General features: G+C 38.0%; 1 protein-coding gene across 8 annotated transcripts in view; it reads right to left on the reverse strand.

The window, feature by feature from the left end:
- Nucleotides 1–24261, reverse strand: part of tead1b (TEA domain family member 1b) — a 73578-nt gene that overhangs the window by 32848 nt on the left and 16469 nt on the right. For all 8 annotated transcript variants that reach the window (XM_012873019.3, XM_036130728.1, XM_036130727.1 and 5 more), the window contains one exon: nucleotides 17170–17422. In XM_012873019.3, coding sequence (XP_012728473.2) covers nucleotides 17170–17326 — 157 coding nt within the window. In that variant the 5' untranslated portion in view covers nucleotides 17327–17422. The remainder of the gene's footprint in view (nucleotides 1–17169; nucleotides 17423–24261) is intronic.

Consider the following 24261-nt stretch of genomic DNA (forward strand, 5'->3'; position numbering starts at 1 on the left):
TTCTTATTATATTTTTTATTTTATATAACTCCATCAGCTTGCTGGGGTTCAGAGATTCGCGTGCAACAGAGCGACTCAAGAAACTGTGATTTTTCCATCAGTTACGAGGTTTTAGTTTGAAAATACATTTTGCTTTCCTGAGTCAAAGCTCTTACATACCTATAGTTCCCATAAATCAACATGAACAAACATTTTTAAACAAAGGACCACTTTTTGTCTCATTTTCCTTTAATCAAGTCTTTTTACACTGATTTTTAAAAGATTGCCAACAGATGCTAAAAAAAATAAAATAAATCCCTGCCATGACTGACAAAATAATTTTTCTAAGATTACATATTTTAAGTCATTTCATTTAATATAATGCCTGATATTTTCTGTTATGGTACACTTTTATATTAATTATCAGAGAAATTGTTTCAGACTTGCAAATGTTTTTCCTCCATTGTTTTTAATTATTTTTAAAATCACATTTAATTAGTCTAAGAGGATGGCGCCCAAAATGTAACCAAGCAAACGTTTTTTAACCAACTTGTTGCTTTTGGAAATTAGCCTGAATGAGCTGGAAGATTCTTTCAAGCTCATTAAAAAAATTCTCATTTCTAAAATATTCATACTGTATATTAATCCAAAGATGATTAAACTTCCAATAAAACTTGAATCAACCACAAATAAGGCCTCTTCCTTCATACTTTATAATGTTCAATTTAAAATAAATTTAACTTGTTGAACTGAGTGAGCATGTGCTAAATCTTCATTGTTACTGTTTACCGTAATCGTTTGTGTATTTATTCTGACTGAAGCCTCCAAAAAACCCTGCACGACCTAAACACTGGAGCTAATTTAAGTATATTAAGCCAAAAATTCACTGGGTTTTGTCTTTGAACTAGGGTACTGCCCTGATTCCCTTTTCCCCCGTTTAAAAGCATCCATTTCCTGTAACAGCCTTTTATTTCCCTCTAATGCCAGCAAAACCACAGTCACATCTGGCCCAGCTCTCTGCCATGAGACAGAGCTGGGCCTGGCCCAAAATCAGCCCGTAGATTGCCCGCATATATGTGGCTTCGAATGCACTTTCTGTGTTTGGAGTCTAATCAAGCAAAGCTTAGGAACAGAGAGGGATAGTGTATGCAGATAATAGGAAATTATTAAAGTGTAATCGACTTGGAAACCTGGAATAGCCACAGCATTACTGGTGGCTTGTAACAGCACTGTCTGTTACCGCTCTACAACAAATATATACTATTTATATTTTGTCGCTTTTAGATTTCACTCTAAATACAATAAATAAAAACCTAGAAAACCTAGAGAGGAACATTATTTATTGTTCTTTATTAGGATAACACATTATGGTAAAACATTTCTCTCACACAGTTAATTATCCATAAAACCTAAAGATTGGCAGTTTTTTTTTTTTTTTTTTTGTCTGTTAGACGAAGGCCTGTTACGATAAACAATAAAACAGTTAATCGCATGATAAATTTAAACCACATGATTAATTAAAATAAGTTTAATAATTTGTGTATGTGTTGCTTTTTTTCACCTTGTGTTTCCCTCCCTCTGAGACTGGATAACAAAAGGTTTCAGTGCGGTGCATCGGTGCTGCACAAGTTTAGCATGAGAGCGTTGTGAGGGAGAAATACTAGTTTGAAACCAAAATTGAAGAAAAGAACAAATTTATTGGGGGGTGGGATTTAAGTCAAATGATGCTGGCCAACAACTTCATATATCTGAAGCAGTGCTTCAAGAGGATATACATGTGTTATTGTGCCATTATCATATTATTTGAAAAAGGTCTCCAAATGACAATATTACGATTTATCACGATAATTCATTTTTTTGAATGTATCATCCAGCAAAATTTGTTATCGTGACAGGTCTAGTTAGATGCTTATTGTTCAGGTAGCTTTTAGCTGTTCTAAGTTTTCAAATTAGATAAAGGTTAGAATCCATTGCAAGACAAAACCACATTACCTTTTTATTGAATTACCTGATTTACATTTTCTTTTTATACCTGTTGTAAACAATCAGGAAGGTGAAAGTGGTACTTCAGCTTATTTATACTTTGTAGATCACACTAGTTGACTTAAACTTAAGCACTAAAAATGAACAAAAAATTAATTTCTAAGATTCAAAGCAAAGGTGTAAACAATTAATACCTCTGCCACAATTCGGGACCATTTATTTTAAACTATATTGTGCATACAGGAAACCAAGTGTATTTGCATTTTGAAAGCTTAATCTAATGGATTAAGCAGGACTCATCTGCTAAACACTCAACTCTTTTTGCAAAATACATTATGTTGTGAATTGTGGCGAGCACTCCAAACTTAGAAAAGTCCGACACAGCAAACAGATTTTCTCCAAACTACACAAATGTCTTAAAATGGGAGTGAGACCAAAAATATTTTTCCCCACCAATGGAAACTGAAAGAAGTGTGGACGATGAAAGCTTTTTTTATATATATATAAAACTCATAAACCAGTTGTCTCTTGTGAATCTTTTTCTGAATAGTCACAGGTCAGTTTTTGCTATCAAAGTCTACTAAGGCTTTAAAAATTTTCTGGTTTTCCTTCTGGCAAAATGTTCACACAACACCATAAATTCAGGTTAAAGTCCTTTTAACTGCATCCAAAACAAAGTATTTGAGTGACCAGAGCGTTCTCTGGCTGTGTGAAGTTCTTTGGCTGTGTGAACTAGGGAATTTCTACTCAAATCTACTGACAAATTAAAATCTTTATACCAGCTTTAGACTTGTATTTATATTCCTCTGTAAACCAAGATTCATTTTAAAAGGTCTTAATTGTGAATTTAGTTATCTTAAATCTGTGTATCTAAATAAAAAATGAAATGTTATGAATAACGTCTTAGCTGTAATAATCAATGTTATTTTAGCAGCAATAGGAAAGACCTTCTTTTCTATTTTAAACAAAAGCAATTAGACAATAAGGCATAGGGTTTTGTTGTAATCTGTGTGGTAATAGCACAATACTTTAAAGCTGACATGTTTTTACATAAGGTTATTATTTAATGAGGATGAGATACCAGCTCATGTCCTTTCATGAGTTCTTTTAAGTTTCTTCGTGACACAAAGGTGTTTATTTGAAAAAAATGTGTGATGCTGATTTAGGTGTTTTTTTCCACATAACACAGCTCCCTCTATTCTAAACAAACCAACTACACTGAGCAATAGACCCAGAGTTGTTCTGCTTACTGATTGTAGTTCGACAAAGCAAAGGTAAATGGCTCACCAACAGCTCACTGTTGCTTCAGCGTACGAGAATGTCAACACTTGGCTCTGTTTTTTTTTTAGTGAGAAACAATTCAAATAGCTTGTACCCCATATTTGTACAAATCAGCTTCAGCAATAATATAGCAGAGCATTTACCAAAACGTAACGATGAAGATTTGACAACTGAGTGGACGTGTTTATTTTTGAGTTCAGAGCTTTCAGGGTGAGTGCAGCTCTCTTTTTCTTTTTCTATTCAGGAGGCTCGTGAATAAGGTTGAATGCCAGCCTTTCCTCTCTCTGAAGTATGCTGTGCTGTGTCAGAGATCAATAATTGGACTGTAGGTGACAGCGCATTGAGGAGAACCACAATGCAACTTGCAATGGGAAGGGTTTATCTGCCTTGGGGGGGAGAAACACATGGGCGCACTGATTTCAATGTAAAATGTGTATCCAGTTGAGGCTTTTCTATATGTGTTGGAGGGTGTGTAAGCAGTTGACTGTCTCAATGCCCCCAGCTTTCCTGTCATCCATGATAGATGACTCAGTGGTCTCAGACAGACATTAGCATCACAAAAGACCGAGCCAACAATATGAAGGCATTCGCTCCAGGTTTTGGGAACGGGAAAGGGGGCAAGCAAGCCATTTACTTGAAATATCACTGGGAAGCCAATACTTGCCCGGCAAAGAAGAGCCACTCACTTCAGGCTTCAAAAGCAACTCCGACAGTCCCCTTTATATGGGGAAATCCACATGGCATCCATTCATGACATTATGTTAGCCATGTCTTGGAGGTCAAAGGCAAGATGATGAGCCTATTGATGCAAAAAAAAAAAAAAAAAAATACACATCACGTGTATCTCGCAGGATGAGAACACCATTTCACTCGTGTAAGCAAAAGTGACTACCAGTAATAAATACATAATCGCTACAAATATGCAAACCATGCAGATGTCTCCAGAGGAAGATAAAACACTAACATGTGCACTTCCTCTCTGCTCATGTCAGTACATCCTAGCCTATCGAGTCAGAAAATCTGAGATCTCTGCTTATCATAACATCCACCAGCAGCTTGTGAGGAGTGCTTTAACATCCAGCATTGTTGGGCTCTCATGCTCACAAGTGTCAGCCCATAAGAAAGACTTCAAGGCCGAACAGTGCATGTGTGACATGTGCAACGATGACAACATAGACCAGCGCCATTCTCCTCAGCACAATAGGAATCCCTCCTCTGTACAACACTCTCAAACTAAGGAAAACCATCCCAATGCCTGTGGGTAAAGTGCAAAGCTTTAAGCTTCATCCTCTCCTAATGTGGCATAATGTGCCTTCCATTCAGTCTTTACTTATACACACATAATAACTGGGAAGGACACAGCGCATAAATAAATAATACCTTTCATTGCTGTGCGTACTGAATGTTTTTATAGTCCTTTAGCTTTTAGATTGTCGTCAATTTACGCTGGGAGGTGATTATCATAGCAGTCCCACATCATGCTGTTGCCCAATTTATAAGCAGCAGTTTCCAAATGTCCCAGGGACTTTTTTGTTTTCTGGTTTCTCACACTCGTGGTAGCCCCTTAATTTTTTTTTTTTTTTTTTTTTTAAAGGCTCTATTTAGAGCTCATCTAGTAAGTACAAACAAACCACAGATTTATGACCCTTTCATTTAACTCAAAGTACAGTGATTTCTGAACTGAAAACAGACTGGGACAACACACCTCTCCCCTCTAGTATACTATGAATGTACACTGTATTCCTCATAGTAATATCACTCATACACCAAAGCAATCCTGACAATCCCTGTTCTGTATATTGATGATGATTTTATTTACACGTTCAGCTAATCCTTTTTAGTTTAATGATTACAAACTGCCTAAAATCTACAAGTTAAAGTATGTTTTCCAAGAAAGAAGAACTCTTTAACATTTTAACAGAGTACACTAACTATAATGACTTCTTGTTGTCCATTCCCAGAAAACACAATACAAGAATTACTATTTTCGCATCATTCTAACTCTAAACCACAAAAATAGCTTTTTTGATTAGCTATATGTGTATAAATAGGTCTTTAGATTATTAGTAAAAATGTAAACAACTTTTTTTAAAAACTGAATGTATCAAACATTTTGTGTTATTTGTATGTTGCTGTATGTTGTATGTAAATAAAGACAAATCTTACTGAGATGAGAAAATAAAAAATAAATAAAAAATAAGCAAACTTAATGTTGATACATTCAACAACTAATGAAAATGAATCAACAGAGCGTCAGTCCTGGTAAATAGGTTGAATTCTCCTCAAATAGATTACTTCGACCCAACCCAGATTGACTGAAAAGATTCTGTCGATATAACAGTATTGCTTATTGCTGAACAAAGGACAGGTCCTTATGTGGAAATTTGTTTCATATGTTCTTTTCCAATATTTATTTTATCTTACAGACCGATTATATAACAAACTTAAACCGTATACTTTCATGCTATGCCAGCAAATCCTGTTTTAGACAATTAAACGTCGAAGTTTTTTGTTTTGTTTTTTGTTAAACATTTATTTGTAATGCCCTTGGATGGAGATGGTTACCTGATCAAGAAGAGATTACAAAGCAGAGTTCTTAGATGGCAGAAGATGGCAATTTCTAAACTGTACTAAATTTGAAAATGTATTTAATCTCTCAAAGTTCCAATATGTGATGACATGTCTGCCCTATCCAACAACCTAGCCCCTTTCAGATCAAGGTTTTTTGATGATCTTTCAAGTACGAATCCTCCATTCAGAGTCACTCTATCATTCACATCACACAAGGCGAGATCCAGTGAGAGCCTGTGACTTCAGCTGAAATCAAGTAAAATGACTTAAAAAGGAATCGAGGTTGGAACTGACCCATTAATACTGATACTGATTCAACTTGGGAGGTCAGAATCCGACAAACACTATGAGCTGTGAGGGTAAGACGTGATTGCACAAGTGTGGCAGTTTACAAATGAACGATAGCAGCAACAACAGCAGCACAGTCAAGTCCAGTAAAGGCACCAGATGATCCTCTACTGTCTATCTAATGTGAGAAATATGTGGATTGACAGAATCTAAAGCAAATGTTGCTGATGGTACACAGCAATCTCCTTATATTTAGAGCACTGAATACATTTGGACAGCCAACATGGGGATAGCGATACAGAGCATTTACTATTTACATATTGCTCAGGTGAACACCACAGACTTGCAGGATACACCCTTTTGGTTCTGCGTTCCCATCTGCAGGATTGCCTTGCATGAGTTGAGTGACGAAAGTGACCTGTAAATGAGGAATTTTGCTTGCATGTTTATTTTGGAACTACGATCTGAAAGGGGCTTGTGTTTTAAAACTTGCAGTCAGGATTGTGGAACCATAAAACTCAGCATCGACTGTGCCCCGCTTATCCCCGCAATTCGGTTTTACCCTTTCATCTCTTGGCCATTATGGTTTCGTGATTACCTCCTGGGGTGGATCAGAGCCGTAATAGCAGAGGGTCAATTTGACCTTCCATTCCATTTCAGGGGATCGCAGAGGCGAGTAGTACAAATGTGGATCCTGAGCTAAAAGTATGATCTCAATGAAGCAAGAGCTGCTGCAGAGGAAAGGGAACCCAGTGGCTAATTTAAAAGCTCGTGTTTAATCTCAGTTAAACTAAATTAATATGTCTAGAGCTCCACAATAATAGGAAAACATGATGTGCCAATATTCTGCAAGAATATTGCGATGATGCTGTCGGTTGTAATTTTCCAAAATGTTCTGTTTAGTCTCCACAAACATGATGATCTCACCCATTTTGGAGAACTTTTGGATCTAAGTAACACAATTACATATCAAGTGGAGACGTCAAAGACAGTGAAAAAACACCATAAATACATTACTGGAATTGAGAACGTGCAAACATCACACTTAAAATAACACCTAACCAAATACTGCAACAGTTCTTTTGCGATGGATTGCACCAGCATCTATGGCAATGTTGATTGACTCATTGCTCAGTTCTAGATAAAATAATGTAAGAAAACGGTTTAGCTTTTTATTATTTGTAGATTAAATTGTCATCCTTTAATCCTCTTCTGCTATTGTTGATCTCTTTAGGAGGGATTAAGTTTGGGCAAATTTTGCAAATTCTCATTAATTCACAAAGCCAATTTTGTCACTCTTTGCTAGCATTATTTGTTTTTCACCTCAGCTGGATAGAAAACAGCTTTTGTTAAACTTGCCAAATGTATGGCTCTGGGTGCATCATTCTCGCAGTTTGAAAGTTTAGTCTCTACAGACAGATGTTTCATTTAACCTATGTTTCCCGGCATCAACCAAGATTACAAAATACAGTCACAGAAATTAAGTTCTCAATATAACGCAGTGAGCAAGTGTAATTAACAGCTCTTTAAAAATCCATTTTTCTCTGAAGAGCAAAAGAAATCAATACTTAACTTCAAATGACCTTATTGAGCTAGATAAAAGGCTTTATTGCAGAGGCTGGGTCAGGAGCGGTTGAGCTAATGTGTTAGCTGAGCAGTGGGGGATTAAAGGTGAGGTGTTCTCTGAAAATCTTACAAGACATCACAAAGCAGCAGGTCACTAACCTGAGCCTTCCTGGAGACACGAGGGGATTACAGCAGCCAACCTCTGCTGAACTGTGGCTGTACACAGACGTAAAGACAGCCTCTTTATCACTCAGCGGGTCCAAGCCTGTTCTATTTCCTCTCTCCTGGCTCTGCGCCTCTCAAACTAGGCTGGAGCTGAAACCCGCTATGGTCTCAGCTCTATGCAATATACTCACAGGGGACCAATTTGCACAGCTAGGCCTTGTCTGAATCACTCTATCAATTAGGAGCTGCTGCGTTTATCATCACATACATTACTGTAGAGGCTGCCATGGTCACTGTGTTGAGGTCTGCGTCTCAGGAGAGGCAAAGAGGATGAACTATATGGCCACAGTTGGGCTGGCCACTAGACTAATCTGAAAGGACTGCTGTAATTATGAGTCTCCAGAGAAACTGGCAGTGTGTCAGGTCCAACGTGTGAACACGGTGCTAACAGTCAGGAAGGTGCCCTGGCCTCCTTCTCCACAACAAAGTAAGACACTGAGTCCAATCAATATTTTCAATCTCTCAGGATCAATTCAGCATCTGAGCACAAAGAAAGACATGCTGTCTGTGGCCGATATGTATAAATGAAAAGTCAAACTTAGTGGTCATGACAGGTTTTTATGTCCTGTACGTTGTTTTGTAATTATGAACAGAAATGGAGGCTTGCCTATAAGGTATAATTTGGTTAAAGTCTATTTGCAAATTGACCTCTTGATAGACACTGAAGCAACCTATACAGCCACAACTAATGAAACAAGCTATATGATTATATTTTTTTGTTCACCTGGTTAAATTTACAGTAGTATGCAAAGTAAATCAGTAATGCTCTGCATAAGCTGCTTCTTTCTTTTCAACCACAATTCATTGTTTTTACATGAAATAATTATCTTCGTTCCGGTTCCTTTGTTTTTATATTTTATTCAGTACTACTGATAACTATGCCGATGTGTTGTGTTTTGTGACTAGCTTAAGTCTCGATGTAGTAGCTTTAATCTTTTTGTTACTTGAAGCCTTTTTATTTTGTTTTTCTGTGGTGCACTCGTTGCTATATGACCTGGCAGACAATAAGTCTCATTTTGACTTTTATTTAATTTAAAAAAAGGATATGGTTTCAGCATTAGATCATAAAACAGCACTATTATGATCATCTTACCGTGACTACTACAGACCTTCTTTGTTTCCAAGGGTGTAGTTCAGTGCTAAAAGACTTTCTCCACACCAGCACAGAAAGAGATGACAGACTGTGTCAGCACTGGAGTGTAGTCCCCGTGTTCTTGAGGTAGCTGAAAGGCGACTTTAAAATTCCATTCATATTTTGATTACACAACAGTTTAGATCGTCTCATCAGAATGTAAGTATTTTATTCTCTAGGATATTGTGCACTCAGTAAAACACGGCAAAGTTTTCGTAAACAGAGGATCTAAAGTGACACTGCATCTTTAAGAAACTGGAGACTGACTGTGTTTTTGTCAAACAAAAGCAGCCAATTGGGAACATGCAATCTGAAACCAGAAGCCTGGCTCTAAGGGCCTCACACAGACCTCAGAGAGCAGGGACACACCCCGAGTACTCCTGATTCATGCAGGCATGGAGCCACAGCCTGCTATCTAACCATTCCCTGCAAACACATCTACTGAGGAAAGAAGACTATCTTCAATGGAGTCAAAATGATTTGTTTTTGTCAGACACTTTCCATTACACACTTTAAAAAACAGTAAAACTAAAAAAAAAAAAAAAAAACTCTTTGTATTTACATTTGCAAGAGATACATCCAGCAGAATATAACAGAACCCAGAGAAACCCTGTGCTATTGTTCTACAGGATCTAACATTAAACCAGTAACACATTCAGAATTCAAATGGATAATGTAAAGTTGCGATAATAGATACAGTGAAACTGACTTGAGCTCAGATTACCCGTTACATGGATTTTGCAAAATAATAATTTGTTAAAAAAGGGGGATGAGTAAGGAGTACTGGAAATCTATTTATGCACTTCTCTCGTGCTGCAAACCAACAAGTGCAGAAAAAAAAACATGCGAACGGTTTGTTGAAACAAGCATGAAATTAAAAAAGAGGCTTGAAATACATGTAAAAGGTTTTGCTTTCTTTTAGAAAGCTGAATAATACAATTGCTTTTTTCAGTTAGTTTTCCTCACTGTTGAGATTAAGATGAATAGAACCTGTTGTCATAATTTAAAATTTCTTTAAAGCCTGAAAATATTATTTTACTAAACAAGAACCAAAATGTAAAATTCTATTAAAACAATGTAATATAATTTATGTTGAATTTTGGTTTTGGAAAGCTGACTTAATCAAAAATACAAATACCATCAACTATTTCAGATGCTACTGTTTATTCTATTCCTGCACAGTTTTTAACACTGCTGCCTTGCAGCCAGAAGGTCCTAGGTTCAAATGCTGGCCTGAGATTCTGTTGCATGAAGTTTGAATGTTCTCTCAGAGTACATTTTTCTGGGTACTCTGGCTTCATCCCACAACATAAAAACATGACCATTAGTGTAATGGTCATGTTTTAGGGGGGATTTCAAGTCATGAAATCCCCCCTAAATGGAAAATGAAATAAAATCTGCAAATACTGATATAGCTGCAGTATCATTTAGTGAAACACTTCCATAAAAAATGCCATTTCTCAAACATAAATAGCTTGCTTTTAGAACAATAGAACTCTGATGAACTAAGAACGCCAATACTCTCCAGTTGTTTATTTGTAGAAATGGAAGAAGCCTTTTTTGAATGCAAAGAAAAGTTGGAAGATTTCGTGGGAGTAATTGGTGTTCAACCATACCAGTGCGAAACCTAAACCGACAGCTGGATCTCCAAGATCAAGTGAAAACTCTTTGGCCTGGGATTCTGATTACGATAGCCATCATGGCCGACAAGACGATGCGCCTAATGACCGAGTTGGGACTGTGCAATGGTGAGAACCGATTACATTGTACATGTCATTGTACAATGTGTGGATGTAGTGCATTAATCGGAATTTGTATTCTGGAGCTTTAAAGAGCAGCGCTACTTTTCATGGACGCATACGGTCCATTAGTATGGAAGAACTGATATGTTTAGAAATACGCTTGTTTTGAGGTGCCATGGTTCTTTGTTTCATTATTTATATACTGCTTTCATAGCACACCATACACATATGATGCTGTTGGGAAGGTATACGTGCGTAGGTAGCTGGCTCGTTTAATATATGGCTGGTGTTATACAACAGGTGTTGTGCAGAAATCCTCTCCAACTGCTTTTCTTTAAAAAATAAATATAGTCGAGACAGCTCTGGGCCAAAGTGCCTGCTTCTCCAGCATGTAGCCAATCGACCCACAGAGGTGGCTGCGCAGGTGGTCACTCGAGTTTGGATATATAATGCTCAAGTCTGCTGTTTTTTTTGTGGGTAAAATTGGGTATAGACAATAGTGTGATACATGCATGTGTGTTAATTCATTCATCCATCCATCCATCCATTTTCTGATCCGCTTTATCCCTCATGGGGTCGCGGGGTGCTGGTGCCTATCTCCAGCGTACACTGGGCGAGAGGCGGGGTACACCCTGGACAGGTCGCCAGTCTTATGTTACTTCAATTAAATTAAATTTAAAAATACTTTATTAATCCCCAAGGGAAATTAAATTGTGTTGTAACTCCTATTATGCAGGTTTCTTCAAAGATTTGTTGTAGATGCTGATTGCAGTGGGCATGAAGGATCTTCTGTGATGTTCTGTGTTAAAGCGGACCTTAAGAAGTGTAGTGTTGTACATAGGCTCTCTGTTTTTCTATGATAGCTCTATGAAGAGGATGCTCAGGGTTGTCCATAATGTTCTTCATTTTATGAAGAATCCTTCTTAAGGCCAGTTCACATGGTAGAATTTTTAGCCCAATTTCTGCTGACTATTAGCGTGTGGTGTGTTAAGAGTGATCTGGTCTGCTTGGTGGAACGTCGAGACCGCTCTGACCTGGAATCGAGGATAATCGACATGTTGGATTGTCTTGCCCCGTTATCCTAGTGTGTGTGGTGTTCCCCGAGGACAAACAAGCAGGCAACTTGTTGAATGTGACTTGTAGCCAATCAGAAAGCGAGGTGAGAGAAACCCCCGAGAGAGAAAAAAAAAATCCGACCAACTCACCTCCATATTATAGTGTGGCAGATGTAGAGCTCCCCCCCCTCCCCCCAGTCTCGCTGTCTCCACTCTTTTAACCAACAGTTTTTCTTTTTGTTATATTTTCCTACATTAAAATCTGTCCACAAACTGTTACCATTATTTGTCCTGTTTGTCTATGTTTATTTACTCTGAACTCACGTTTGATGTTGAGAGAATTTGCAAGATTTCCCTTCTGAGAATCTGAACAATCCTGAGTAAAATCTGTTTGTGTGTTTTATCTAAGATTTTTTTATCATTATGTGTGGTGTCTCTCAGGCTTTGAAAATCATCTTATTATTTTAAAATCCTGCCGTGTGAACCAGCCTTTGGCGCAATCATCTCCAGGGGCTCTAGAGGAGTCCTCAGAGCAGAACAAGCCTTCTTTATTAGCTCTGATGCTGTTACCCCAAACAATGACAGCACAAGAGATCACATTCTACACATCAAGCTTATAGAAGGTATACACTTTTTTGCTTCTAACACTGACGGGCCTATCCTTCCTCATGGAGTAAAGTCTGATCTGCCCTTTCTTGTAGACGACTGCATAGTTGCATCGGCAACCCAGTCTGTTGTCCAGGCGCACACCAAGGTATTTATACTCCTCTACCTACCACCTATTATTGGTTTATTTTCTAAGATCTACAATCACCTACCTTTGTTTTATTTACATTCAAGATGAGATGATTGTTTTCACACCATCCCACAAGAGAGTTCACCAACTCCCTGAACTCAGCTTCTTTTCCATCTCTGATACACCGCAGGACTGCAGCGGCATCTGAGTATTTTGGCAGATGACAAGAGTCTGTCTTGTACTGGAAGTCTGAGATGTAAAGAGTGAAAAGTAACAGTGATAGTACAGTCCCCTGTGGTGCTCCTGTGCTGCTGACTACCTTGTTAGACACACGACCGTTCGGTCTCACAAACTGTGGTCTGATTGTCAGGCAGTCTGTGATCCAGGCGATTGTTGAAGCCTCCCCTGAGTGTTCTGTTGAACGTTAAATCAATGTTAATGATTATGATACAACTAATTCAAATTTTTATTTCTGTTATCACATGAATATTAATTACCAAGAAGTAAGACCTGAGGCTAAGATGACATGGTATTACTCATCCATGACTCACAAGACAGCTGAAAGAGTCGTTTGAGACAACCTTTTTTTTAAGAACTTGGTTCTAAATTAAAAATTGGTTCTTCCTTTCCTTCCTATTGCTGCATTAATACCATTTACACTTTCAAAAGTTACTTTTTTTAAGAAAGGCATCAAATAATTGGACTTTTTTCACCACCATGGTGTGTGAAAACACAGTAGTCCTTTATTGACAATAGCAGGCGAGCAAATTAGGGATTATTCTAGAGGTGTGTGATGCCTTTCCTGCAATGAAGTTCCTCACACTTTATTCTGAGTGAATGCAGGTGACTCGGGGAGCCTGAGCTGATCCCAGAATTCCTCATTATCTGCCCAGCAGGGGGGATCAGGTCCGCTCGCTCCGTCTCGGAGCATGCTTGGCCCGATGAGACGAGCCCCAGAGGAGCACAGCACTGGGCCATCAGGGGCAAGCCAGGTCTGCTCATTATATCTAACTCATCCTTGGCATCTCTGCAAACCAAGTGCCACTTAGTTCCCACAGGAGGGGTCTTAGCTGGACCTCTGATGAGATGGCAGAGCAAACAGCAGAATGATGATAGGAAAAAGCTTTACATCAAAAGACATGTAGATGGCAAAATAACATCTAAAAGACAAACTACATAACATGTTGATTTTGGTCTTTTGTATGGAAAGTACATTTTGAAATATGACGTGATATGAATTTGATTATTGTAATGTAACCTTTTGTTCGTAAACTTGGCGTGTAATACAAGGACTGTTAACTATTGAGCTCTTGTATAGAGGAAACTATCACCATGCAACTAAATCACATATGAATTATACTAATAATATTAAATCAATAAAAATATACTGAAGTATTAGCATATTTATTTGTCTATAGATGGAATAAAATCCAGTTTGTTTCTGCTCGACAGTAACTGATAGACATTTGACAATGATATTTAGCTTGCTGGGTAGAGCAAATACATAATCCAATGAATAAACATACAATTTGAGTGAAGCGTGTTGTGTCACTTATCAACTCTATTTCTAGGATAAATGAATGCAGCCGCGCACAGCAGGTAAATTATGCAAGTGCTGCATCTTAGGCCTTCGGCTAGGCGGCAGTGCCCTCCATTTTGCATTACTTTTTTTTTTCCTTAAGATATTCTCGTAAGTAAACTGCGGGGCTAGTGAAGCAGTCTATGCAGATGTACTGTCTTCCAGTGCCGCCACAATAAGTCCCAGACAAAGGGCGCAGTGCCAGCCAACACTGGTCTTAGCACATTCGAAGCCCTTCAGGTAAACACCACAATAGGCTAAGAAGCAGAAATTAGAAATTGTTTTGTACTGCAACACGGTTGCTATAGAGACTGTTGCTAATTAACTGCACTCTACCCCAGGATAACAAAGGGCTTAAGGGCACTCAGGGCAGCTCTTGTGATGAGCTCTGTGTATGGAACACTATGCCATCCCCAGAGTCTCTGAACTACAAAATACCTGTCTTCTTGTTGCCACCATTTACTTCAGATGCCATGAGAGGTTTTCTTTGGAACTTTGTGTGTGTTTTTTAAGGGTTACAACCATAGCTTGCATCATCATTAGAAAAATCCTCCAAGAGGAATACGACAACTTGTCATATTATGTTTAAGACGGACATTCAAACGTACCAAAAATGACAAGAAAATGCATCTTTGATGGCATCCCACTCATAATCAATCCATCTAAACATTTACCTTCTTCCCTGAAACAATGGAAGAATTTGATAGCTTTGCTTCAGTCAGGTAACCAACAGTATGCAACAACATGTGGTAAAGGATGACATTAAACCAAACCTGTCAAGAGGTATGAAAAATGTTGGGCTTAACTGTAAATTCACAAGTTGGAATGTATACATTGTGTCCAGAATAATTAGCAAAATTACACTTTCTTTTCTTACAACTCCATCAGCAACCCAGCTATCAAACATCTGACCCGTAATACCGCTGAAACCCCTGATTGGACATCTAGATGTTCATTAAGAAATACACAGAATGAACACCACTAATGCAAGTTAAATAAAACACCTGAGATATGATACTAGAACTCCTTTTCAACCTATTGTTTTATAATCCAGACTTTTGGGATTAGGCCCCCTTTTAGAAACAGTTAAATCAGACTAGAAAAAAAAAAAGAAGTTCAAATCAAAAACAGTCACTCAGTTATTTCAGGAGAACAGGAAAATGGAACAAAATGTCCAAACTCATAACAACTCTAATTTTACTGCCGTTTTTTTAAAAAGGAAATTTAACTGAGCACTTTGATTCAGGGCTATCAGCAGCAGCAACGCTGTCATGTTTGACTGGCTTCATACATGCTTCTATCTAAAGGGCTAAATGACAAATTGGCCACAATTTTGAGAACATATTGTATTCTTTTAACAGCGTTTCTCATAAAAACACAGCTGATTTATATAACAATAGACCAATGGTGACTTGATGGATGTTGGGAATAGGTCATATTTCCTGTTATAAGACTGCTGCTAAAACACAACAAATGTTGCAAAGCTGAATGACAAGTATTCTCCACTGGAAAAGCACCCAATGGTTACCACCACACATTACCACATAATTTTGATTTATCAAGTACAATAGCATGATCTATAACAAAACAAAATTGCTAAAACTAAATTTTTTTAAATTTAGGTGTTATTTTTTACATTTTCCCTTTGTGCTTCTGTGTCTCATTACCCATCAATAAATGAAAAACATTTCAGTGGTGCCTCTTATAATTCTCATGTCTTAAGAAAAGGACACAGCTTGAGACCAGTGCTACTGGCTGAACATCTGTAACTAGATCCAGAGCATATTTGGTGGGACAAACATCGAACAACGATGCAAAATCTCTCCTCAGCATGCACCACAAACAAAGAAAATGTCTTTCAGTTTGTTAACCAGGGTTTTGAAACTAAAACAAAACACACTCGGTAAGAACAAATGTTGTGTGTTATTCACCGGTTTATTTAAGTTGGTGAGATCAATTATGTCAGAAAGAGCATTTAACTAATGTTATATGTTTTTTTTTAATAAATCCAGGGGTAGAACCTGCACTGAGCAGAAAAGGCTCCTCATGTTAGTATAGTTTGTGTGTAACTCTAGAATAAAATGAACCTCCTTTAATAATCCACCGCAGAGAGTTATCTTTTTAGGCAGCCACGCTCTGTTTGGGTTGGACAAAACTGGAGGAAAAGACTGTGGGGAGGGAGGTGTTGTCTGAGCTTACATCTTTGTAGTGGCCACTGAGAGGTCTCAATGCAACTCGTGAAATTTACATTTTGTTTGGCCAGAGGGGTCGCATGACAGCTGCGAGCAAATGCTCAGCGGGATTTTTTTGCTTTCACTTCACACTGACAGGCTGAGAGACGGTCCAGCACCACAAAAAGAAAATATTCGCTCTTTCCATGACATCACCCAGCCAGGAACGGGGAAGGGGGAGTGAGGGGGTGAAGGACAGAGGGTGTGGGGGGGGTACAGCTGGTGGCAGCCGTGGTACCATCTGCTTCTGGCTAATAGTTCATGTTGCTTTACTCATAAACTTGCACTCGAGTGAACCAGGAATGGTGTCTGGTCACCATTGCAGTATTATCATACTTTACTGGAAAGCACATCTAAGGATGTAAGAAAAGTCCAATATTTGGAAAATACCAATGCTGACTTCTTGGAAAGACGTACAAACACTTAACTGTTTTGGTTTTAAGAACAAATACAGATGGGGTCTAATTATACTGCAAGTCCACAAACTTCCCCAAAACAAAAACAAAACAGCCGGTAAATCAAGACAACCATTTTATTTACTATTTTTTGCACGAAAATGAGACAAAACCTTTCACAGTGGTAACCATCAGATTTTGTGTCTGATGGAGCCATTGCCAATTCACTCTTAATGCTAAGCTTATCATGTTTTTGCCTCTAGCTTCAGATGTCATGTTGATATTCTCAACCAGATTCCCAAAAAAGAGAAAGACAGTCCAACAACACAAAGCCCGTTTTTGTTAGATTAGAGAAAAACAGATACACTGAAGCTTAGTCTTAATGTCACAGCACATCCTTACTTACCATACATCTTTCCCTCATCTGACAGGATGATCTTCCTGCGCCCACATGGAGGATAGATGGCCAGGGCCTCCTGGAAGCTCTGCTCGATGTCAGGACTCCAGACCCCTTCGGCATCGTTGTCCACAGGCTTGTCTGCCGAGTCGCTCATCCGCTCCATGTCCTCGGCAGGGCTCTCGCTGCCGCTCCAGCTGCTGGGATCAATCTTGGCGGTTGGGTTCTCCAAGCTGAAGCCTGGAGCAGACTAGGGAGAGACCTGGAATTCCCAAAGGAGCACAGAGAAACCCAGTCATCATTAAACCAAAAAAAAAAAAAAGAAAAAAGGGGAAAAAAACAGTAGACGAGATTAATTTGTAACAATGCACAGCACTTAGTGTTAGCTTCTGGGAAATGAACAGAAAATTAAGCATGGACAAATAATCAAAGTGGTTTGATTAAGACTGCCATTTTTGGAATACAACATGTATTTACAATGACTAGACAGCAAATGCAAGAAGAACAGTGCGGGTAGAAATCAAGTTTTCAAGCAGCCGGCTTTCATTATACAAAAAAAAAAATTATCATTAAGATCGGCGATAGATAAAATTATAAAAAGAAGCTTGCAAATTTATAATCCGACAGAATCGCACAATAATGCGATCTCGTGAAAATTTCCATTTATCCTTATTGATTTAAATACCAGAGATCTATATTTCGGTACGTTTGTGGACTTTCTTTGCACTCATGTTAACGGTCTTAAAGTCCAACTCCAAGTGTGAGACAGTATTGTATGAACATTAAAAAGATGTAAGCCATTTTTAATAATGTAAACAATACATTTTGCAAATGTATGATTGCTTTTTTAATGTTTTTTTATCATTCTACTTTTATTGGAAGCTAAAAAAACGCATGTTTAGAGAACAGTTCAAATATTTCTAGAAAAAGCTTAATTTTTTTACTTTTTATACGTTACCACTGGAGCTATGGTGCTTAAACAGCTGTGCCAGAGACTATAATTGATTCAAGTGTATAAACACATTAATCATAAACTAATTAAACATGAGAAAGGAGACCAGACACATATCCCCACCAACCATTACATCTATATCTTCATATAATGCTTTTATCTTATTCACCCACTACTAAAAAAATATGCAATTAGTAATTTCTTTTCTTTTTTTTATAATGTGAGTTCTAGACACAAATTTATAGATTTTTCTGGAACTTTTTAAAACATTTGGACATTCAGGTTCCCTAATTATCTCATTGGGTTCGCTTATCTATTTGCCCCACAAATCAGTGGCCTTCTGGTGTAGAGGAAGAAGCTGGAGAGCAAGCCTTAGCACAGAAATATAAGTTGTGTGGTCACGAATGAAGAATATCACAAGTTTCAAGCAGACGGAGGGTCGATGGATAAAAGTATCAGCAAAGATAAAGGAACGAGATCAGCATCTATCTTTAACGCCCCCAGCCAAACAGACATCCTGCCCTCCTCTGACCCACAGCTTTCCTGTGTCACACCTAAAGTTTAATCCTCCACCTCAGCTATGGAACATTCTGCTTGTTTGTCTTCAACCAAATCAGGTGATGCTGTTGCCCCATTTGCCTGCATGGAGAAACTGAACTGGAATAAGACTGCAGGTCCATATGGTGTTGGACGATATAGAAAAAAAAAGCATACAGGAAAAAAAAGTAGAAATCAAATTGATCGATATCGATTATTATCAACAAATTCAAATCATATATTTTTTAAGTGCAGCCCTGGCCATTTTATGCTGTTAGCGACCCGTTTTTTGATACAGAACACACAAACGCTAAATTCAAACTCAACCCTTTATTCAACCAACTCTTTACCAAAACTGCAAATATTTAAAAAAATAAAAAGAACATGTGCGCTCTGAACTCTTTGAAAGGGGCGGAGCCTTCCTGGGTTCGCGTTTATGATTGGTTGGGAGGATGTAATGACTGTAATATTAGCCTACATGTTAGGCTAGAATTGAAAAAGAAGGAAAACTGTGCTATCAAACTTTTTATTGACGTTTTTTTCAATCATAGATGTATGTTTATCAATCAATATATATTGTTATTGAATTATTGTCAAGCCCTAGTTAGTCCCAGGATCCCTCGGACCTGTGCGTAGCAGCTCTCTGGGATTCTGCAAAACCTCTCCAACCTTATTTTGATCCAGGAGTCGGTCCCAGTGATGTGGCAGATCTCCTGCCTTGTTTCAGTACCAAAGAAAACTAACCCATCTGTCCTTAATGACTATAGACCTGTTGCCCTGACATCCCACATTATGTAGACTCTAGAGAGACTCCTGTTGGCCTACCTGAGAAAGCAAATAATCACATATCATGGCCCCCTGAAGTTTGCCTATTGCTGTTGAGTTGGAGTTGAAGATGCCATCATACTCAACGCAGCTTCAACAAACCCATGGTTCACTGGACAAAGCAGGCAGCACTGTGAGGATCAAGTTCCTTGATTTCTTCAGTGCATTTAACTTAATTTAGCGTTGCATCTGGACTTGATTATCATAGATTAAACACATGTTCTTGAAATAGGAGTTTCTTTATTTGGCGTGAGGTCTGCGTTAAATTTTTAGGAGGTCACTTTTTAGTAAGTCATTCACTTTTTCCATCTTGCATTAAAAACTGAATCTGACTGCATTGTAATAAAACGAGGATCAAATTAGAATGTGTGCAATGGACTTAAATCTCCATAGTTGGCCCTGGCCATGGGGAGGAACAAGTAGTAAACTGCACACAGCAAACGAAATAGACTTCAAGAATTCAGGACTGCACAGCATTTACAGATTTTCATGACAACCTCCAGGAATGAGGGGTTTCACAGTTGGAATCCCCATAATGCCATAGAGCAAAGAAAGTTGGCACGGAGCTGTATTTCTTTCTTTTTGCTCGTAGCTTTGCACAGGCTGCATTGGGAAGGACACGTGTTAATGTCTTGATCTTATCAGCTGAGTAAAAGACTGGATCTTCAAAAGAAAACTTGGATCCAGAGTAAAGTATGGTCTGATGTCTGTGTACGGTGATGACCGTACCCTTTCCGGAGAAAAAAAAGACTAGCAGTCATAAACAGAGATCCTACAGAAAGAATCTGATCATACGTTCCCCAGTGTCTCATCACATCAATGAAGTGGTTTTCCCCACTGCCTAAAGAGGACGGTGATAAAACCGTAGGTCTACGTGCTAAATACAAGGTCAACTGAGCACTCCAGCTGCTAGGCCGAGAGCAGCTTCCATGCAACTCACTGGCCCATGGAAGGTCTTCCAATGTAAATCTGAACCGGTTACAGGAAGAAGTTGTGTCTGGTCCAGTTACTTGAACTTTTCCCATTTTATCTGTGTTTTCCCTACTTCTCCTCTCACTAACCTGCATAAAATATGTCAACAGAGTCATAAACGTGCTAAATTGTGTTTTTGTTATAGCAGCTGCTAATGCTAACACAGTAGCCACCACTAGTTCTGTTCTTTTTTTAACTGACCCCCTAATCCCAACCTCCCTACCGTCCTTCCACCAAATTGTGAGTTGGTGTCAATTTTCCGGCACCTTCCCCAATCAGTCCATCAGAGCGATGGCTATTTATTACAACATTAAGAATCAACTGTTCACAATGTACAGCGCCTCTTGCCCAATGACTGCATGAGATGGGCACCAGCCCCCACCTGACTCTGAAAGGATAAGCGGGTATCGATAATATATGGATGGTATGGATCAATTGCCCAAAATGTTATTGATTTCTAATTTAGCAAATTATTTTGGAAACAATATTTTAATAAAATAATGTTTGATTATATATTTTAGATATAAAGCTAATTTTTCTTTATCTCAGCCCTTAGCAACCCTTGCTGATAACACCCACACTGAGCTGTAATGTCACTGCATTATTTTATTGGTTATTTATGTTTTAGTTTTAGTCTTTTTTTATATATATAATTTTTGATAATTTTTCTAGTAGTTCATTAGTTGTCCTAATTCTTTTAATTCTTACTTTGTTAATTTGGGTGTTACAAGCTAAGTAAATTTTTTGATGGAAGTATTTTAACAGGAAGTTTAAGTATTTTCTTAATAATTTCTTACGTTTTGGAGAAAAGTTGTTTGTGACTATTTTGTACATGTGTGTAGTGCTTTCTCTTTGAGAACGTCATTTACTCGATCTATATTACTGCACTTCCCCAGACAGATATTCATAAAACAACAACTGACAGAGACTGCGAGTTGTTTGGCTATTAATTCCTGTAAACCAGTTGGTGCCCCAACTTGATAATTTTGATTAAAATTACCAACTTTATACAGTTGGTAATTTTTAAACTTTATAAAGGTTGATAAAATACATGCTGCCATGTGTTTTATCAACCAGAGTTGGGTCTAGAGCTCCACTGCAGAAACCATTGCCTTAGTCCAGATTGGATTATATATAAATAAATAAATGGTACTAAATTTCTCTTCATTTAGCTGGGCCTAAATGAAGAGGAATATCCTTTTGTGGAAGGCAAGTCCTCTAACCCAGTTTCTACACCTACTCCAGGTAACAAGTGCTCAGGCATCAATGAATTAGTTTAGTTTTAATTGACCAGCCAGTCTTGAGGGACTCCTTTAGAATTATCCACACTTGTTACCACTGCAATTTTCAGATCAATGTAGCTGTCTTTACGATATTTGTTTCCACTTCATACAGACTGTGCAAACTGAAGTGTTATTTAGCCTTTTCATCTATTTTTTCGCCTAAACACACAACATATAGTTGATTGCATATTGGGCAAGTGAGCTCACTTAAACATCTAAATCTGCACTATAGGGACTGAATAAATCAGGCATCTTCATATTAAGGGAAAACATCCAAAGTTATTATAATGTGATGCTTTTATATTCACAAATTGTACAGCATATTAGAAAAACATTTGCTCCAGCTGTCAACTGTTGCTGCCTTTATGCTTAAACTCAGCTAAAATACTTTAGTTTAGTCCATTTGATATAAATCCATTGATATTAGTTTCTGTTTTTAATCTCTCTTGTTTTCCCAGACAACCGCTACCTCCCTGAGCGAGATCCCACTGAAGCAGCACAAGCTGTCAGGAAGCAGGAAAAGTAGCATATGTTTCTTCCAACATGTAAGGGAAAAAGGGGAAGGGGGGATGGGAATAAGCTGTTTGGGGGGGGGGGGGGGGGGGGGGGGAACCTCCCAGAGAGCAGAGGGAGCTTTTACTGAATTCCGTTTTTGTGTGCTGTCTGCTGACGCTGCAGAACTCACAAACTGATGAGGGAGGGGAAACATTCCCATTTCAACCACTAAAAGCCTCGGACGTTTTCTAGATCTGTGCCTTTCATCCCAGAAAAAAAAAAAGAATCATGAAATGAGCTCCTAATCACAGCCAGGTTCCATTTTAGAGCAAAGTCTGGTTACACAATGAAATATTATTTATGCTCAAACTTTTAAAAATGTTTCCACCTTAAGTGTAATCTGTATCCTATGTCATCATATGTTGTCCCTTTCTACTCATATGGAATATTTCTGTGCATTCTATTAATGAAAACGCAAGGAGTTCAGACAGCCAGTTCACTGTAGAGGTACAAGAGACATAAAACTTGAAAGGATGATTTAAGATGCTTACTCCTGAATTTTTAATATTTAAGTAATCATACATACTTAAATTTGAACATGTGAAAAAAATAAAATCTTGAATATGACCATCTGGGGATTATTTCAAAAGTGTAAAACTTACATTTTTGTAGCTGCTAAAGATGCCAGAGTCTTCAGAATAATGTAATTATTTGGTTCTCTTTGCTTTATGTTTATTTTAATCTGCTATTACTTTAATCAGTGCAATAAGATCTGTCATGTGTAACAAACACCTCATGAAACCTAATATGCTGGATCACGGTTTTAAACTACTTTCTAATGTTTTAATTTGATTCCTGAATCACAAAAAAAGTTCTGTTTCCATTGATTTGTGGCTTTTGTCCTAGCATCAGTGGAAATATGACAAGTCCAGAAATGTAAGACAGTCTCTTTAAAAGCCGTTGCTCGGTTTTAGCCATATCTTTCTATATTTAAACTTTATCAATTATAAATATTAGGACAGAACATGCAGGTTGTTTGCGGTTGCAATGTGTTCTTTCACAGCACTTTGCAGCTCCTATTTTTCTCTCACTTAATTTGTAGAATTGTAGTGAGCTTTCACATCAGTCAATAGTTTATTTATATAACCCTTTACACATTAGTAGGTGTAAGTTAGAAGCTGCTTTTTGACAACTTAAGCCAATTGAGGGATGAATAAGAGAGAATGAAATGCAGGCAATTGTAATAATCAATTCTGGAGCTGATGAAGGCATGAATGGCCTTCTCAAGGTCAGGAGGACACTTAAGTGTTAAGGTTTAACACTTTGTCCAGAGGACATAAATCATAAAAATTGAATTTTACAACAGAGTTAATTATTTGCTTATGGAATTTGAAATCTTTGTCAACTATAACTCATAAGTTTGTAACATAAATGTTTAATCTAAAAGTCAGAGAACCAACATTGATGGTAGCATTGTCACTAAACAAAACACATCCAGTCTTTCCTTCATTTAAAATAGAACAAATTTGTTAAGCCACTGTTTGATAGCAGTGATGAAGCTAAGAAGGGAGTGACAAATTACTGCGACCTGGCTTCAAGGATAGGTAAATCTGTAAATCATCATTAAAGGACTGAATGGACAGCTAGTGCTGAGTTGTAGAGGCAGCATATAAAGAGAAAACATGAGAGAGCCATGAATGTAGCCTTGTGGCACCCCGCAGGAGGGAGGAGTGGAAGAGGAGGGAGCTACCGACCATTACAGAGGAAGTTTAGTATGTCAGGTACGACAGGTAGGACTGTCTAAATATGACAGAAGAACAGATCAATTAATTCCATCAAAGGCAGCAGTGGAGTCTAACAAATCCAGAACAACAGGGCCCTTTGAAACAACAGACATAGCAATGCCGTTATGCATTTTTAGCAAAACTCCACATAGGCTAAACACAAAAAATAACTTACAACCATTCAATGCAGTGCCAACAGATAATCACAACATAACTCACAACATAATTGGCAGCTGAGTCTTAAAGGTTTCAA

Source organism: Fundulus heteroclitus, unplaced genomic scaffold (genome assembly GCF_011125445.2).
Source record: "Fundulus heteroclitus isolate FHET01 unplaced genomic scaffold, MU-UCD_Fhet_4.1 scaffold_38, whole genome shotgun sequence".
Lineage (NCBI taxonomy): Eukaryota > Metazoa > Chordata > Actinopteri > Cyprinodontiformes > Fundulidae > Fundulus > Fundulus heteroclitus.